At 33.9% G+C, this 11,050-nt stretch overlaps 1 protein-coding gene across 1 annotated transcript; it reads left to right on the top strand.

Annotated features, from left to right (window-relative positions):
• The first annotated feature begins 3,366 nt into the window (after positions 1–3,366).
• On the top strand, positions 3,367–10,332 carry LOC104903598 (protein argonaute PNH1). Its single transcript, XM_010691664.3, has 22 exons — positions 3,367–4,166; positions 5,567–5,757; positions 5,847–5,999; positions 6,081–6,211; positions 6,331–6,440; positions 6,565–6,671; positions 7,170–7,299; positions 7,379–7,495; positions 7,578–7,685; positions 7,765–7,836; positions 7,904–8,026; positions 8,109–8,262; positions 8,339–8,460; positions 8,568–8,705; positions 8,793–8,896; positions 8,974–9,039; positions 9,112–9,175; positions 9,269–9,398; positions 9,497–9,570; positions 9,682–9,776; positions 9,867–9,898; positions 9,994–10,332. The coding sequence occupies exons 1-22, from the start codon at positions 3,477–3,479 to the stop codon at positions 10,173–10,175; spliced, it is 3,093 nt and encodes a 1,030-aa protein (XP_010689966.2). The 5' UTR covers positions 3,367–3,476; the 3' UTR covers positions 10,176–10,332.
• The last annotated feature ends 718 nt before the right edge of the window (positions 10,333–11,050 follow it).

Here is an 11,050-nt window from a genome sequence, read left to right as displayed (position 1 = left end):
TCATAAATTTTTATATTTTAAATATTTTAAAAAATTATAGTTCTACATAGATTTAAAATACACATAAGAAGTTCTAGATAAGCTAAAATTAGAGTTTGATTTTGCATGAAAAATCTAAATTATTATATTATGTAAATTGTGTATAACTTTTGCTACGCAATTTGGAATATTATAATTTTTGTGCTATTGGACAGTGCACAAAATATGTTTCGAAATAAGATCCATTTACAATATAGTTCTACAACGTATGAAATAAAGAGCACCACGTAGGATTTTCATGTCATTAATTTTATTTTAAATATTTTTAGAAACAGAGTCCTACATATATTTAAAAATATAAAGGAGTTTTGGATAACGAGAAATTAGAGTTTCGTTTTGAATATAAAAAACTAAATTATTATATTATATAAATTGGATATAATTTTTGCTACCTAATTCAAAACATTATCATTTTTCACCATTTGATAGTGCTTGAAATATACTTCAAAATAAGACTAATTTACAATATAGTTTTATAACTCATAAAAATTTATTTAACTAGATGAATGGTAATGCATTATTTAGTCATTATTCTAGATAAACATAACAATAGTTATAACTACGGTGTACTCTATATGACTATAACATTTTATGATAGGCTCAACTTACATGATTAAACATATTATTTTCAAAACCTCAGTCTTACGAGTTCGGCTCCTCTAGATTTTTAATAAAATTCTACAAGATAGAGTTGTATATAAACCAAATACACTTTAAAATCAAGAGCATTTATTGGCGAGGGGGGGGGGGATAAGGGGGTGGATTTTGATGAGAAAAAATAGTGTGGGTTTCGGAAAGATAATATATGAGCTATTAATTTTTTATTCAATAGTTGATATTTCTCAAACTCTACATTGTAGAGTTCTTTTAGAACTTTAGAGGATCCAAACATCAACCTTACTAAACTGAACCAAAACAATTTAGTATTCCAACAAAACTTATAAATGAAATTTTGTTGTTACAACAAAAATTAACATCTATAGCGATATGATGAAAAAATAAGAGTATGATTTTCTAAAAAACCTTAGAATATTATAGAGAACTCCACCTAAGCCTGACATGTCATTCTTTTTAATTTTTATTTTTAAAAATATATATAAGGTGTTTTTATAAGTGAAGATTACACTCTGATTTTGAATAAACAACCTAAATAATGCAACTATATAATTGAATATAGCCATTTCTACATAATTCGCAATATTATAATTTTTTACCATCGAGAGTGTTTGAAATATATATGTTTTGAAATAAGTTCCATATACTCCCTCCATTTCCTAAAGATCTTCCCTCTTTCCGTTTAAGTGCGTTTCCAAAAGATCATCCCTCTTCTACTTTATTCCTTATTTAGAAATTTTTATCTATTTTACTCTCTCATGTCCCTATCATATGTTCCACCATTACATTATTAATTCAATTTTACTCCCTTTCTCTCTCCTACTTTAACACCTTTTTATTTGTTTATTTATCTTAACCCCTTTCTCTCTCCTACTTTACCCACCACATAACAAACACAAATGGATCCTCCTTGGTATCTGTAGGATCAGTAACAATGAAGATCTTTAGGAAACGGATGTAGTACAATATAATTTTACAACTTATGAAAATATATTTATTTAGATAAATAATAACGCAATATTATTTATTATTTATTTTAAATATATAAATTTAACTATAAAAATAGCATATTATATGTAACAATAACAATTATACTTTTCAAAATCATACTTTTAAAAATTGAGTTATATAAAGATAAAAAATACAAACTTATAGTTTTGAACCTATAACATACCATGATGACATTACGAAGAATCAAATGAAAGTTTGTCAACGACATTGCAGAGGTAGTATGCAATTGACTAATTATTTTATTTCTAAAATATTTGTTGTATAAATAATTATTTATGTTTAAATTTTTCATATATCTATATGTGAGATCTTATTCTTTTCTCAATGAACTTAATTCTACTAAAACTAATTGGGAAATCAAGGTTTGAGTTTCTAGACTATTTGATGTCGCATATCATAAAAAAAGGGAAAGTTTGATAAGTATTGATATGGTCAAGATTGATGAATATATTTTTTCTCTTAAATAGTATTTTCGAATATTAATAGAGATTAGTTTTATATTTAATTTATTTTATTCATAATACCATCATTATGATCTTCTTTTTTGCTTTCCCATCTTCTATTCTATATGCGTTAGTGTTTATGTGCTAATAATTAAATGTTGAAGTTATGGTTGAGACTAATATTTTTTCTCTATTCTTTCTGTCATGCATCTACTAAATTTTTACAGTCTACTTTCTTAAAGAATAATTTAGGTATATTTCATGTAAAAAAAATGTGTTAATTATTGTTCGTCATGCCAATTATTGAGATATTATTTAATAATAGACTTAGCTACAATATTCAATTGAACATTAAAAAATAAAATTTATATACCACAATAACAAATCTAAAAATTAAAGTATAACGACAAACTTTTTTCAGTCTTTTTCTACTGCAACAATGAGTTTGAGTATGGTTTGTAAGAAAATAAAAAAAAAGGATAGTTTAGCATAGAGGGTTAAACTAGAGTAGGAGATAACTAAATCCTTAATAAAGTAAACGCAACTTTATGAGGCAATTTAAGTAATTAATGATGGTTTAATTAACATAAAGTAAAGATGATGTTGTCAACTATAGTTGTTTTTTTTAACCAAAAGTGAAGTGATTCGAATAGATGAAATTATTCAAAGTGGTAATTTTTACAATAGAAAAAGAATGGAGAAATTATATAACATTTGTGTTGAAAAATCTCATTTCACATCAACAAAAAGTCAACAATATTAATTTTTTTTTTGCAAAAATATAATAACGTGCAATGCACGGGCCTGAAAACTAATTTATTGAACAAAACAAAAATAAACTAAAATTTTAACCTATTTTTACTTTTCTTCTCTCATTTTTCAGTTTATGTTAAATTTGTACTTAATCTTTTATCAAAGTGAAATGAATAGATAAAAAAAAAAAGGAGCAAATATTACACAATATGACAATAGTAAGTTCCTAAGTTGTAAATTGTAATAACATATTACGTGCTGTTTGCTATCCCTCCAATCTCCCTATTCCATAATCGTACTCGTATACACACTCTGTGTTTGCGTAACGAATAAGAAAATGATTCTCATGATTAGTTGATTACCCTCCGTTATTACAATAACAAATTCCTGGGTAATTGAAACCAGGACAACAATTCTTCCCACCCCACACACTTTTCACCTTTCTAATCTTAATCACACTATAAATTCTCTTCTCATTCTCATTCTCATTCTCATTCTCTCTCCTTCTTCATACTAATTTACTAAACCCTTTCGCTCTCGCAGTCTTTCACCATTGACCAGTTGACGTTGCACGACTTCTTCCTATCTACTCTTTAGCTACCATTTTACGCGACAATGTCGGAAAGAGGCGGTTACTCCGGAGGTCGAGGTCGCGCTGGTTATGCTAGTAGAGGTAGAGGTGATTCCGATAGCGGTTATGGTGCTCGAGGTGGTGGTCATGGCGGAAGAGGAGGTGGTTACGATGGAGGTTATCGCGAAAGAGGAGGTAATTATGACGGCGATTATGGCGGAAGAGGTCGTCGTTTCGACGGCGATTATGCCGGAAGAGGAGGTGGTTACGATGGCGGTTATGTCGGAAGAAGAGGTGGTTACGACGGCGTTTATGGCGGAAGAAGAGGTGGTTACGACGGCGGTTATGGCGGAAGAAGAGCTGGTTACGACGGCGATCATGGCGGAAGAAGAGGTGGTAACGACGGCGGTTATGGAGGAAGACGAGGTGGTAATGATGGTGATTATGGAGGTAGAGGAGACAATTATGGCGGAAGAGGAGGTGGAAGAAGAGGCGGTGGACCGCGATCATTGAATTTGCCGACATTGACGACAGAAGATTGGAAGTCGGCGAGGGGATCGCTGAACGATAATATGAGCAACTTGGCGTTATCGTTATCGTCGTCGTCGTTGTCTGAAGAATCGCTTAAACTTCCGATGAGGCCGGGTTTCGGGAAGATAGGGACACCTCGTGAAATCACGACAAATCATTTTCTCGTCAACTTCGTCGTTGAAAGGGAGCTTCACCGTTATGATGTGATTACACTAACCTACTTCTCTTTCCTTATATTAATTCTTGCTAATATTACTTTAGTGATTGATTACTTAATTCTTTTTTAGTGTTTTAAGTAAATTATTATTGTACTCCAGTTTGTGTTGATCTTTCTTGTATTCTTGTATTCTTGTACTGCTTTTGGAAATGTTAAACCCTTATTTTGGATTATTATGATCTTCTTTTTGAGTTTGGCTGATCATCTGACGTGGTTTCTTCAGATTAGGGTTATGGCTTTTTTTGGATTCTTTTTTGTGGATTTTCCTTGGTGAATCTGGATGAGTTTACTGTTTTTGATATAAGATTTTGCATGCATTGATTTTTTCCGTGAATTTTAGAGTAAGGAGTACTAAGATTGATTGCGTATTCGTGGAATAGTTGATACTAGATTCTCTATACAAAGAGTGTATTGTACACAATTAACTGTTCATATATTCTTTTTAAATATGATAGTGTGACAAAAGTTGTGAAATAGGATGTGTTTTTTAGAAGTTCTTGTGGTATTCCAATTCATAATTAGGAGAAGACTATGCATCATTGACATGTAGTAGGCATTTACATACGAGGGAGCTAGGGTCACTATGACTTGCGAGACAATTTTACACTATTTATGTGAGGTGATTTACAGTGAATGTGTAATGGATTTTGACATGATACAGAAACAGATTTGCTAAGGATTAAAGATCACATGCATTTTGATTGCTATAGTTTTTGTGTGCTTCATGTACATACAAAGGTGGAATATATATTGTATATTTTTGTGTACTTTTTTGTACCTTTAAGCCTTAAGGGTGGGGTATAGATAAGTGTCACATATGCTGTCTTGTACCACAATTTAAAACAAAGTTCATCTTCTCTTACTGCTAAATGAATTTCATAATTTTTTTGCTTTTGAAAAGTAGCATATTGTTGCCTGTTAGTTTTTTACACTTTCTCTAAATTAGCAAGGATGGAGGGTAAGGGAGGAAAGGCAGGAGTGGGAAGGAGGAGGAAAGGAAGGTGAGGGAAGAGCAAGCTTTCGTTATTCATGTTTGTATGCATGAATTAAGCACTCTTTTTAACTCGGTGTTTTGAGCAACTCACTTCATGCATTGCCTCAGGGGCTTCACCTAGTAAAAGGGAACAAGTAAATCTTGAAAAAGTGGAATAGGGTAGTGAATTGACTTAAATACACAATGTTTGTCCCTTGAGGTAGTATGAATCCTGAAAAGAGTCTTCTATCGATTTGCTTTAATGTCCTTGTCTAGCTTATACGAGTTTGATGGTTGTAGTCTTTTAAGGTACTAAGTTTATCTAAGTTATGTGCATATGTAATATGTTGCATACTGTTTCATATTTTCCTTTTAGAAGTGATCTTGAACTAAGCTTGTTTTGTCATCCTTAGGTAAAAATTGTGCCAGAAATCCCATCAAAAAAACTTAATAAGAGTGTAATGATTCAACTTCTCAAAGACAACAATAACTTCAGTAACCTCAAACCAGCTTATGATGGAATGAAGGGCTTGTACACAACACAAAAGTTGCAGCTTGGTTCAAAAGAATTTACAGTTACTCTGGTAGATGATGGACCTCCAAAGTATATATACTCGTTCATCTTGCAATTCATTTTCCATACATGTGCATAGGACTCATTTGTGCTGACAGATTTGCTTCATTTGAATATAGGAGGGAGCGGACCTTCGAAGTAACAATCACATATAATGCTGAAGTGAACCGTGGTCTTCTTCAAGAAAATTCATTGGGTGAACAATTTGGATTTTCACAAGAGATCATCCAAGTTTTTGATGTTGTCCTCAGATCCACAATAAATTTAAAGAAGTATGTTTCTGTTTTCTTTAACTTACTTTTCCAAAGTAATCACTCGAATTTGATGGAGGCATCCTTTTTTCTATCCTGCAGCTACACTCCCATAAGTAGATCTCTCTTTAGCTATGATTTGGGTTATGGTGATCTCGAGGAAGGTTTGGAGTTCTGGAAAGGTTTTTATCAGAGTCTTCGACCCACTATGATGGGTCTTTCCCTTAATATAGGTACGTTCAGTGTGTTCATAATTATATTCCTTTGTTGTTGATGATTTGGCTGAAGCCAGGGCTTCATTGAAGTTGTGGCTTCATCTATTTTCTTATTTGAATGTTGCTTTTCATAACAGATACCTCAGCAAGAGCATTCTTCAAACCCAGTACTGTGATTGGCTTCCTTTCTGAAAATTGTGGAATTCGTTTATCTGAAGAACCCCTAAATGACGATGATCGTAGGAAGGTGAAATTCAAATTATTTTGCCAAATTAATTGTTGGTGAATGGTGATTCAACATTTTGTTTAGATGGTGTATTATTGCGAGACTGATAAAGGTTGTGCGACTCTGATCTTTGTGCCATATACAGGTTAAGAAAGTTTTAAAGGGAGTCACTGTAGAAGTCACTCATAGGATGGTTGCACACAGACGCTATAAGGTTGTAGGGCTATCAAGTGAATCATCAAACGCCTTGAAGTAAGTACTCTTAATTGTCATGCAAGCTCGGCTCGGTCACATCTCGGTTCTTCAAGTTTCGAGCTCGGCTCGAGTTCGAATAATCTTGAATGAACACAAGCCCAACTAACAAGAGTTCGGGCTCGGCTCGACCAATAAGCACCCTAGTATGTACCTACGGGTGTTGCTTGTGTGAATCCCAATAAAGGGTCTTTTTACGAAGAGAAATTCATTAAAGTTTCTAATGTAAATAATATGATATGCGAGTAATTATTTGGGAATCGATCAAGCCTGTTATGTTGGCTTTTTAGTTTGAATTTACATCGACGGTTGATCAATCATTTTATGGAAGCTGGATTTTGCAACTACTTGCATGTATGGTTCTTAAGCCATACCTGCTTTTGAATATTGAGAAACCCATTGTCAAAACTTTGTAGGTAAATTTCCCTTTGAATAGCATTATATGCATTGTGCATTTATTGAAAATTTATGATTTGTTATGTTTTCTTCAACCTTTAGGTTTAGCAGATGTGATAAGGAACAGACTGTTGCTGAATATTTTGGACAGAAGTATCGTAAGCTCCAGTACCCCTCTCTACCTTGTCTTGAAGTGGGAAGTAGTAAAAATACTATATGGTTGCCAATGGAGGTATTTGTACTTTCTAGAACTATGTATTGCCCATAATCATGTTCCACCAAGGTAAACAAAATGTTCAATGATGTACTAGGTCTGTAAAATAGTTGAAGGCCAAAGATATTTAAAAAAATTGAGTGATAGAGCGGTGTCTACGCTCTTGAGGGAAACTGCTGTTCATCCATCAATAAGAGCTGACAGTATTATGAAGGTAGGGTCCTCGTGTGCTGTCTATACCCGTATAGGATTTATCAACTTTTGTGGCATATCTAATTGTGTTATGGTTGTTCTAGATGGTTGAGCAAAACAATTATAACGAAGATGATTTAGTCAAGAAGTTTGGACTTGAAATCAGTAATAATCGAACATCAGTTGGGGCTCGAATATTGCCACCACCAAAGGTGAGTATGGAATTTAGTAGTTAATGATGATTTCTTTTTCTTCATTTTGTGGCTCATATCTTTTTAACTTCTTGTTTAGCTCTTATATAATGGCCCCATACCAGGAGCAACGCTCGATCCTTCAGTGGGGCAATGGACCATGTCTAATCAGGTATCATAAATGATTGATAATTTTAATGAGCATACATGCATGTATTCACGTACACGTGTGTCTTCAGAGATTTCGAGAAGGTGCAACTTTGGAGTTCTGGTCTTTTATAAGCTTCTCAAGACGTATGACATTAGAAACTATGGTCAACTTTCGAGCTGAATTGCTTAAAGTGCTCAGAACAATGGGAATGGTATATATCTTGTACCAATTTTCTGTGGATGCATAATCATTTGCTAGTTGCTGTAAGCATTTTATGGGCGTGCTTTTGCTAGGTTCCTAGAGAGCCGCTTATTGAAAGAGTTGAGGACCCGAACAATGTTATGGGAACACTGCGTGATGTTTATGAACAGTCTAGTTCTAAAATATCTGATGGGAGACAGCTTCAACTTCTAGTTATAATATTGCCTGATTCTCAAAGATGTTATGGTACAGTTATTCTTTTAGTTATTAATAAATGCTTAATCAGCTTGAAAAACGCTAATATGATTTCATATTATTATAGGCGAAATTAAGCGACTATGTGACACGGAGCTTGGCATAGTTTCCCAATGCTGTCAATCAAACAAGGCAGTGGAACTTCAGTGGTCATATTTGAGGAATCTTGCTCTGAAGATAAATGTCAAGGTTGTGTGTTAAAGTTTACTTAGAGACATTCCCGTCCATTAAAAAGAAAGTTGACTTTGAATTAGTTAAGTGTTATGAATTTAGCTAATATTAATTTTGGGTTTTAGATTGGTGGAAGGAACACTGTACTGCTGGATGCTGATAATCAACACATACCTCTTGTCTCTGAAGAGCGTACTATTATCTTTGGTGCCGATGTTACACATCCACAGCCAGGAGAGGACTCTGCACCTTCAATTTCAGCTGTATGTTTATGCTTCATTGTTATTTTCTTCTAAATTTGGTTAATCTTTGCCAGTAAGTTTACTACTTATGGTTTTCCGACATTGCAGGTTGTGGCCTCAATGGATTGGCCTTGTAACGTAAAATACAAAGCCTTAGTTTCAGCTCAATCTCATAGAAAAGAGATTATACATGATCTTTTCATCATGGTCAAGTAAATATTCTATCTTTCAAGTTCTTTGTTTGTATGAATCTAGTGATAATGCTTACATTATTTGATCTATTTTACAGGGAGCTACTTGAGTCGTTTCAGAAGTCTAATGAAGGGAATCTACCACTTAGAATTATCTTCTACAGGTACCTATTTGTTACATATCGTTAACACCTTGTATAACTTTGGTTTTTTTTAAACTTCTTGGGCTGTGGCAGAGATGGTGTGAGTGAGGGTGAATTCTTGAATGTTCTCTCTGAAGAGTTGGCTCGCATAAGAAAGGTATGTTTCTTGAACTTCTGTGCAAATATAGTTGCATCAGTTATGCCATATATTGTGTTTTGGAATATTAACAGTTTCTCATGCTTTCTCTAGGCCTGCAAATCGTTGAAAGAGAATTATAGCCCTTCTGTGACTTTCATAGTGGTGCAAAAACGGCATCATACACGGCTTTTCTCTGTGGAGGATAACGGGGGAGAAAAAAAGTGTGGCAATGTTCTTGCTGGTCTCTTTCTCTCTGTAAATCCTGTTATTTTCGGCTTACCGTACTTTTACATAGTAAATGGAAATATGCTTAATTATTTTTATTTTTTTTGTACTCAGGGACTGTTGTTGATACCAAAATTTGCCATCCTTCTCAGTATGATTTCTACCTTTGTAGTCATGCTGCTGTTCATGTAAGTAAATCTATTTCTACTCTTTGCTCTTGATCTCATGATCTGTATTTGATTTCTTCTTTCGTATTACTGGCAACCGACGGTAACTTCATCCCTGTTTGGTCTTATTAGGGTACTAGCAAACCTACCCACTATCATGTCCTTTGTGACGAGAACCACTTCTCTCCTGATCTTCTACAACTCTTTACTTACAGCTTGTGTTACACGTAAGCTTTTCTTATTCGTAATTTATGGGTGTTTGTCTATTATATTGTGGTTTGGAGAACTTAGTGATCGTTCTTTGTTAATGCTTTTAGGTATGCTCGATGCACACGTTCAGTCTCTATAGGTCGGTCCTTTTCTCCCTTGTATCATTATTACCTCATAATTTAATTAGACGTGTGTTTAATTGTGGTAGTCATTGATCTTTTCTTTAACATGCAGTGCCTCCTGTATATTATGCTCATTTGGCCGCGTTTCGTGCTCGGTTTTATGTCCAAGGGGAAGCCAATGATGCTGCATCCTCAAGTGGAGGTATGGGAATCAGCTCAAGCTCTGATGTTTTAGAGGTCCAACCACTACCAATGGTCAAAGAGAATGTCAAAGATTTTATGTATTTTTGCTGAAGTATTGCTGAACCTAATGTCTTAGATCTTGTTTGACTCTTTGGTGAATAGAGAGGTGTAGGTTTGTAGGTATCATCGAATATACTAGTAAAGCAAAGACAATCTGCCTCGATACATTTTCAAAGTTAAAGCCTGAAAGGGGAGTGCTACTTCTTTATCGTTTATGTCAAAGGCGATATACTTTATTGGTTCATCTAGATGAAATATGGATTAAACTATAACGCCGAATAAATTCAGGTGATAGGTATTAAATAATAAGATGATCAACGGAATAATTAATCTATTAATTAAAGCTGAATGTTCCCACTTATGTCACAAACTTCTTAAGAGATTCTATAACACATAAAAGATAAACCAAGCTGGACAATTAAAGGACAAACATGAAGATGAATACCTCCATGAATTTCGACAAAAATTGGAAAATGAATAAACTTTGTTACTCAATACATGCTCTAGTTCTAGGCTAAGGGCTAACTATAACCCCAGAGGGGGGTTAGCTAATCTAGGTAAAGCTACGCTAGAGAGTAAATTGCACGTTTGTTGTGTGTTGTGTTTGTTGTCTTGTTCTGATCTTCCTTCTTGTATTTATACTTCAAGTTCAGCGTAACTTTCGTGCTTCTTTTGAGGGAAATGATTTGAATCATCTATGATTCGAATCATCTATGATTCAAATCATAACTGCTATCTTCTGGCGTCATGATAACCACTTCCCACTACCCACGTTCTAGCATGTCCATGATCAGATTTTCTATCTCCCACGTCTTTGCTTATATTTCAGTGTTGCTTGACTTTCATCTCTTAACTTTCGTTTCTTGACCATTCTTGAATGTTGGGCTTTCTTTTATGTGTTGTTAACTGTTGACTATTTATCACGG

The sequence above is a fragment of the Beta vulgaris genome, chromosome 9 (assembly GCF_026745355.1).
Source record: "Beta vulgaris subsp. vulgaris cultivar EL10 chromosome 9, EL10.2, whole genome shotgun sequence".
NCBI lineage: Eukaryota > Viridiplantae > Streptophyta > Magnoliopsida > Caryophyllales > Amaranthaceae > Beta > Beta vulgaris.
The sequence above is the reverse complement of the archived record's forward strand: the minus strand, read 5'-3'. Positions and strand labels throughout refer to the sequence as shown.

Coding starts and splice junctions, on each gene's coding strand:
- LOC104903598 (XM_010691664.3), top strand. CDS start 3,477: ATGTCGGAAAGAGGCGGTTACTCCGGAGGTCGAGGTCGCGCTGGTTAT. Junction 6,672..7,169: donor GAATCATCAAACGCCTTGAA/GTAAGTACTCTT, acceptor TTCAACCTTTAG/GTTTAGCAGATGTGATAAGG. Junction 7,300..7,378: donor CTATATGGTTGCCAATGGAG/GTATTTGTACTT, acceptor ATGATGTACTAG/GTCTGTAAAATAGTTGAAGG.